This window comes from Hoplias malabaricus, chromosome 8 (assembly GCF_029633855.1).
Source record: "Hoplias malabaricus isolate fHopMal1 chromosome 8, fHopMal1.hap1, whole genome shotgun sequence".
Taxonomy (NCBI): domain Eukaryota; kingdom Metazoa; phylum Chordata; class Actinopteri; order Characiformes; family Erythrinidae; genus Hoplias; species Hoplias malabaricus.
The window spans coordinates 45,123,042-45,130,541 of NC_089807.1; the positions used below are offsets into that span (position 1 = coordinate 45,123,042).

The 7,500-nt window shown below is 50.3% G+C and overlaps 1 protein-coding gene across 1 annotated transcript in view; it reads left to right on the forward strand.

The window, feature by feature from the left end:
• The window catches only part of cntln (centlein, centrosomal protein), a 66,568-nt gene that overhangs the window by 984 nt on the left and 58,084 nt on the right, over positions 1-7,500 (forward strand). Inside the window, exons 3-6 of the mRNA XM_066678300.1 lie at positions 2-79; positions 1,344-1,591; positions 1,688-1,755; positions 3,241-3,337. Of these exons, the coding sequence (XP_066534397.1) occupies positions 2-79; positions 1,344-1,591; positions 1,688-1,755; positions 3,241-3,337 (491 nt within the window). The remainder of the gene's footprint in view (position 1; positions 80-1,343; positions 1,592-1,687; positions 1,756-3,240; positions 3,338-7,500) is intronic.

Consider the following 7,500-nt stretch of genomic DNA (forward strand, 5'->3'; position numbering starts at 1 on the left):
GTTTCCACGCCGTTATCACAACAGCGGCGTCGTTCCTCGGCCCAACCCCGGCTTCCTCTCGGCTCCGAGGCTAAAGGCTGTGCCTCGGGGACTGCCATTTCGCTTTATTGCAAATTAAAGCCGGCGGGAGACGGAGGTGCGAGCGATCGACGCCGCGGCGCGTGATGGAGGGCAGAGAGACGGAGATCCGCGGCTAAGAGCAGAGCCGGAGAGCACTCTGGAGGGAAATAAGTTAAATTAAGTAAATTGCAAAGGCAAATAAAGGCGAGAGCTGGGCTTTTTCCCCGCGCTCGCTCCTGTGTGTCATGCGGAGAGCTGAGGATGTTCATTTGCTGCGAGATCATTTGCTCAACCCCCGCCCTTTTCCCTCTTTTTTTTTTTCCTCCTCTGGTTTCCCCCCTTCGTTAATATCCCTCCCCCCTCCCGTTCCACACGTCTCTCGCTCCGTGTCCGCGCTTGTTAATTGTAGTTAAAGGTCTGTGTGGGTAAGAAGAGGCAGAGATGATTTAGGCCTCGTAAACACAGTAAACACGGCCCTTAGCCGGAGATAGCTGCACTCACACGACATCAAAGCATAAATTAGGCAGCCATTACGGCTCAGAAAAGCCTTTGAGATGATTTGCTCGACGCAGCCTCCGCTGAGAGTGACCATTACGCGACTTTGACTCTAATGAAGTTTAATAAAGTTTACCCCTTTCCTCGCGCCGCTGTTTTCCCTGTTTCATCTTGATTGCTAAAAGGTATTAGGAGTAATGAGGAGCTTCTGGCCCTGATCCACAGACGGGGAACACACAAAGACTCGTGTTTAAAGCCTGTTTTGATCGAGAGTGAAAGCTTTGCCCCCTCCATCAATTATTCGTTTTTAAAAAAGAGCACGTAATGATTTAACGCTCCATCGTCGTCTTCTTCTGCGCCCTGTTGTAAAAACGAGAGCGGCACCGTCAGGGTGTGTGTGTGTGTGGGGGGGGTGGTGTTAAACGCCACGGCCGGCGCCGATTACAGAGCGAGAGAGCGGACGGGATCACCCCAATAGGAGTCACTCTTCAGGACACAGCACGTGAGAACACACTTGTGCCGCAGGAAGTGCGTCTCTGCTGAGGTCCGAAAAGATCCAGTTCAGAACCAGGTGAAGAGAGTTCTACAGCCTTTGGACCCTGGTGTAGAAGCGAGGCTCTCTGAGACGAACAGGAGCTGTGACTCGGAGCCACACCCGGCTCTAGCCTGGGTTTCTGTATCCAGGTTGTTTCTGGATTCTGTTCACACTTCTCTGTGGGTTCTATCACCACTGCCCTGTATCACAGACTCTCTCCCTCTGTCTGTTGCTCGTGTGCTGCTCCTTGCAGTTATGCCCCCCCCCCACCCCCGCAGCCAGTCTGATTTCCTTCCTCATGCTTCGAGACGCCTTGGTTCCTGCTGCTCTCCTGGTTTTCTCCTGGTCCAGCCCCGCCCCTGCGTGTCCGGTACTAGACCTTGTCCTCGTGTCTCCTCCAGCGGTGCTTGTCCAAATGAACCCTGCAGCTGCTTGTATTCTCCCTCTCACACCCCGTTTCTCTCAGGAGACGCTGGGACGCAGATCGATTGACGGACACTTGTCATTTGTCTGAACAGACGAGTCGCGGTGTTCACCGTGTTCCTCAGTTCCCTGTCCCTTCCTCTGATCGACTCCCGGTGTGTTCTACGCTCTCAGAGCTCAGGAATACACTTTAAAAACAGCGGCCGAGGACAAGGCTGCGTTCTGCTCACGAGTCAAAGACCGTTAGTGCTGTCCCTCTTTGATTGGCTGTGAAGGGGTGGAGAGACCGGTTTGTGACTTTGTAAACAGAAGGTGAACAGGAAACACAGAAGACTGAGTAAATGACGTGATCAGGTCCGTGTTTGAACGATCGATCTGTTAATGAGAAAATCACACTGAAATCTGCTTAAATCTGTTTGACACCACTTTACACACAGTGCCCCGTCCTTTACCCCCCCCCCCCCCCCCCCCCGTTTCAGACCGTAACACCAACACTGCACTTTCCCTCTTTTCATTTATTGCCCCCTCTCTCTCTCTCTCTCTCTCTCTCTCTCTCTCTCGCTATCTCTCACTATCTCTCTCACTCACTCTTCTCTCTCTCCCTCTCCCACTTCTCTCTCTCACTCTCTCCCTCTATCTCTCTCTCACTTTGTCTCTCTATCTCTCTCACTCTCTCTTTCTCTGTCTCTCTCTCACTATCTCTCTCTCACTGTCTCTCTCTCACTATCTCTCTCTCACTGTCTCTCTCTGTTGCTCTCTCGCTCTCACTATCTCTATCTATCTCTCACCATCTCTCTCACTCTTTGTCTCTCTCTCTCTCTCACTATCTCTCTCTGTCTCTCTCACTATCTCTCACTATCTCTCTCACTCACTCTTCTCTCTCTCCCTCTTCTCTCTCGCACTCTCTCTCTCTATTTCTCTCTCACTTTGTCTCTCTCACTCTCTCTTTCTCTGTCTCTCTCTCACTATCTCTCTCACTCTTTGTCTCTCTATCTCTCTCTCTCTATCTCTGTCTCTCTCCCTCTATCTCTCCCTCTCTCTCTCTCTCTCTCGAAGGCAGGGAAAGATGGAAGGCGTTGTAAAGAATGATATTTTTAATAATGCGTTTATGTATTTTTCCCCACTGAGAGTCTCCTGTCAGTTTTGACCCCATAAAGAATCAGTGTAAATCCACACCTTCGCTGGAACATCGTCGAATGTTTGGTGTCCGGTTCAAACCTATTCTACAGCGAGGGACTTTCAGTTAATCATTTGCCTTACGTCTGTTTTCCAAATTGAAAAATTCAGAAAATGAGCTGTAATTGTGTTTTAAACTGTGCTCTGAATTTGTTCTGATTTGAAAATGAATTCCGGGAGAAAGTGCCGTGTGTGAGGAGTCAGAGGGATGTGATAGGGACATGTAAACACAGCTTCACCGCTGTTAAATAATGAAAAACAGGAGGGAGAGAGAGAGAGAGGGAGAGAGATGACCCCGACACTAACACAGTGTAACGCCTGCAGCCAATCACAGTGAATCCCTCTGAACTGCTGTGAATGTGCTGATGGCCAAGGCCTCGTCCACTGGGGGGGTCTCTACCGTCCAGCCCCCGGCTCAGAACACAGCCGAATCCCTCCGGACGCTCCAAAACCAGCCGTTTTTTATCTTTTTTTCCATTTTTTATCACCCCCCCCCCCCCACCCCTTTCTCGGCCTCAAAGTGCCAGAAGTGTTTTCCTCTGTTGTTGCAGAGCGTCTGCCGCGGAGCTCGCCGGCCAGGATGGACGCGGCGGTCTCCGGGGGTCCTTCTCTGGCCTTTTACAGCCCTCAGCCCCTCAGCTCTCTCAGGTAAAAAGAGCAGATGACTGGGGACGGATGCCTCTCGGCCGTCCGTGAACCTTCCCCGCGCTGGAACCGGGCGGCCAATTAGAGCTGCACAATTACAGCCCGCCCCAGTCTCCACCAGGAAGCAGAGCCACGGGCGAAACACCGAGCACATAAATAAACCCAGAGCGCCGTCCAGTCGTCTGACCGCCCCTCCCCCTTTCATCCTCTCATTTGTTTACTCATGTTTATTTATGCGGACGCCTTTGCGGCCGCGGTACGTCTGTAACTCTTCGTGGCCGAGGAATGGGGGCTCGGTTCCGCTCGCGCGTCTCAGGAACGCGGCGGGTTTGGGTTGGTTTTCGGGCGAATGCTGAAACTCACCACAGTGAAGGTCTGGGGACCGCGGCCTGGGGTTTAGACCTGCTTTAGTCAAAGGAGAGGAGAAAGTGAAATGATAAATACTGCAGTACATAAACAAACCCTGGAAACTGGTGTGTGTGTGTGTGTGTGTGTGTGTTGTTTTAACTGTACCCAAACCTCGGCTGATTGATGTTAAACGGAATGAACTTCACTGAAGACATTTTCTGATCTGATTCATTTTAAAGCGCCTCCTGTAAATCCACTGTTTGCTCCTGTTAGCGTTTGTTAGTGTGTGTGTGTGTGTGGTGTTTAGTCTTGTTAATGTGTGTGTGTGTGTGTGTGTGGTGTTTAGTCTTGTTTGTGTGTGTGTGTGTGTGGTGTTTAGTCTTGTTAGTGTGTGTGCGTGGTGTTTAGTCTTGTTAGTGTGCGTGGTCTTTAGTCTTTTTAGTGTGTGTGTGTGTGTGTGTGGTTAGTCTTTTTAGTGTGTGTGTGGTGTTTAGTCTTGTTAATGTGTGTGTGTGTGGTGTTTAGTCTTGTTAATGTGTGTGTGTGTGGTGTTTAGTCTTTTTAGTGTGTGTGTATGTGTGGTGTTTAGTCGTGTGTGTGTGTGTGGTGTTTAGTCTTGTGTGTGTGTGGTGTTTAGTCTTGTGTGTGTGTGGTGTTTAGTTTTGTGTGTGTGTGTGTGTGTGTGTGTGGTGTTTATTAATTTAGTTAAATATGAATAGTAGTGTGAGCTGGACGTCTTCCTCCACACAGCGCCCCCTTGTGTACTGAACTAGTTTCTTTAATTTTGACACCTGCTGTAGGAACTGAAGAGCTTTAAATGTGTGTGTGATTTGTGCAGAAAGACGTCTGTGTCATAGATGTGTGTTATTTTTCGTGTCTAAATTTCTGTGTTCCTTCGCCCCGACCACAGCACAGTGGAGGACCTTTTTCATTTTTATTTCTAGCTGTTCTCCTGAGCACAACAACGAGTCAACAGCAGCAGGACTTCGACCCCTGACACCCTCCAGACACACACACACACACACACACACACACACACACACCGTCCTCCGTGTCTTTATTTATTTATTCCAAAAAGATACCCAACCGGTGCGGGAACGCTCTGGAGAAGGAGCATCTAAGCGTCCTGGGGGAGTGACCCAGCCTCCAAATAAACATCTGTTATTCAAATGGAGCTATTCACACACGGCCGTGTGGAGGGATGGAGGGATGGAGGGAGAGAGGGAGGAGGAGGAGGAGGGGGAGGGGTTAGAGCTGGGAGTTAGCAACATCTCCAAAAACAATTATACGCTGTTGACATGAAAAGAGGCGCAGCAGTCACAGTGTTTTAATTGAACTGCTGTCGGAGGTCAGTCGAGACCCGACGCCAACGTCTCCACAGCTGGAGCGCTAATAAACTCCCCGCTAGCGTCTGCAGATAGCAGCGCCGGATTAGGTGTGGACGGCTCTGGCATTAAAAGCACAGGTCTGACACTGACGCTGTTGAAGAAGCATCGCTTACGGACGCCTGCTTTATCGTTGACGTCTTCCTTTAGCTCGGCGAGCGACGACCGAGAGAGAAAGAGAGCGAACGCTGAGACGAGTCGAGTCTTCTCCTTCTCCCCGCTCCATAAATGTTCTTAATTTAATCCACATTTCACAGTGATAACCAGCCTCCCCTCGATCAATAACTAATTTCTCTATCGGCCCACGTCTGGAAACTTCTCCAGAGTGTCATTGCCGCTCTCGGGAGACTCCAGAAGTGAGAAACTGGATCCATATCTCCATCCTCTGCAGAAAAACTCGGGTTTCCTAATGAAAATTCGGCTGTCGCGTCGATATCCGGACGTCTATAACGGCTCGCATTAGAAACCCTAGAAGAGCGAGGGCTGCCGAACGGCCGGCGTTACAGCGATGGATACGGCCTCCCGGAGCTCAGCGCCGCATCGACTCCTCGCGCTCCTCCAGGAACGGATCCATAGCCGTGGGACACTTATCCGTCTGCTTTTACACCATCTGAAGGCTTTTTATTTATAAATCCATTTATTAAACCTCCCCCCACAGTGTCCACTCATTAGCCCTGTCTCACACCGTCCCCTCACTTACAGTAAGAGCCCTCTGACCAGCGCTGACCACTGCATCAGGCTTTAAACACCAGGAGTCGGCCATCTTTGATATTAATGATATGTAGTTCACTGTCTGTTCCTCAGCGCTCAGGACCCCCACAGAGCAGGTGTGGTTCAGGTGGTGGGTCGTTCTGAGCGCTGCAGTGACACTGACGTGGAGGAGGTGGTGGTGTGTTATGGGGCTTAATCTTCCCTCCTCCTCCACCAGGTGAATCAGGTCCTGGTTCTGGAAGCGGGTTCTTGTTTAGTGGCTGTTCTCTCGTGGTTCAGAGCGAGTCGAGTAGGGACTAAACCGTGGCGTGTAAACCTTGCAGAGCGCTGATCGTCCAGAGAGAGTCGTCACTCTACGCCATGCGACGCAGACGACCAGCACCAACTCTCCATCTGTAAAATCTCCAGCTGCAGCAGAGATCACGTTTGTTTTTATCCGACTCACGACGGCAGCTCGTAAAATGACGCCGTGGTCTTTTGAAGAGGTTCAAACGCTCCTTGGATCGGTGGCCGACGAAAGAATCCAGTGAGAGCTGGACGCTGCAACAAGGAAGGAACAAACTCTACTGATCTGTCTGAACTGATGACGGAGCTGTGTTCAGCCCCAAACAACAACAACAACACTCTGAGCTGTTGGAGTGGAAAGTAGACCAGGAGCCAGAGTAGGTGACATGCAGTGTAAAAGCACCATTAGTGTGGATCAGACACAGCAGCGCATGCTGGAGTTTTAAACGTCCTCAGTGTCACCGCTTGAACACGAGTCCTGAGGCCACTGACCACAAATGTCCTCAAACATTAAAGAGCCTCTGTTCCACTCTGTCTCCTGCTAAACTCCGAGCCCTTCCTGGAGTTTGTGTTCCAGCTTGTACCTGCCTCCGAGCGAAGTCCCAGGCCGCGAGTGCGCGAGAGTGAGTTTGTTGAAGCGAGCGACTGCGGCTCAGTGGAGGATTCTCTGTGCAGCTCCAGAGCTAAAGGGAGGGGAACTAGGTGTGTGTTCCAGGTGCGAGAGTCTCTCAGGGAACTAACTCTATCCTCCGCAGACTTCTTTTGGGTCCTAATAATAAACTTGAAAGTGCAGTCTTGAGCATGGCTCCCTTTTTTGCTTCTTAATTAGCCTTTAGCATGAATAAAGCTAATTGCTGGGAGCTAATTGGGCTTGGTTTCAGTTCTTGTCTGTTTGGACGCCCTCCCTCTCCCCCACCACAACCTTTCTCTCTAAGGTGAAGCGAACAGCGTGTTCCCACCCGGGTTTTTGTGTTGCTTGTCACTTAGCACTTTGATTTCCTGGCAAATTAAGAGCTGTTTAATTAGTCAAGTTTCTTTTTATGTCTCTCTCTCTCACTTTCTGTCTCTGTCGCTGTCTCTCTCTCTCTCTCTCTCTCTCTCTCTCTGTGTTACTCACTTTCTCTTTGTTTCTCTCTCTCTCACTCTCTCCGTCTCTCTCTCTCTCTCTCTCTCTCTCTCTCTGTGTCACTCACTCTCTCTTTGTCCTCTCTATCTCACTCTCTGTTTCACTCTCTCTCTCTGTTTCTCTCCGTCTCTCTCTCTCTCTCTCTCTCTGTTACTCACTCTCTCTTTGTTTCTCTCTCTCTCTCTCTGTTTCTCTCTGTCTCACTCACTCTCTCCGTCTCTCTCTCTCTCTCTCTCTCTCTCTCTCTCTCTGTGTTACTCACTCTCTCTTTGTTTCTCTCTCTCTCTTTCTCTCTGTCTCACTCACTCTCT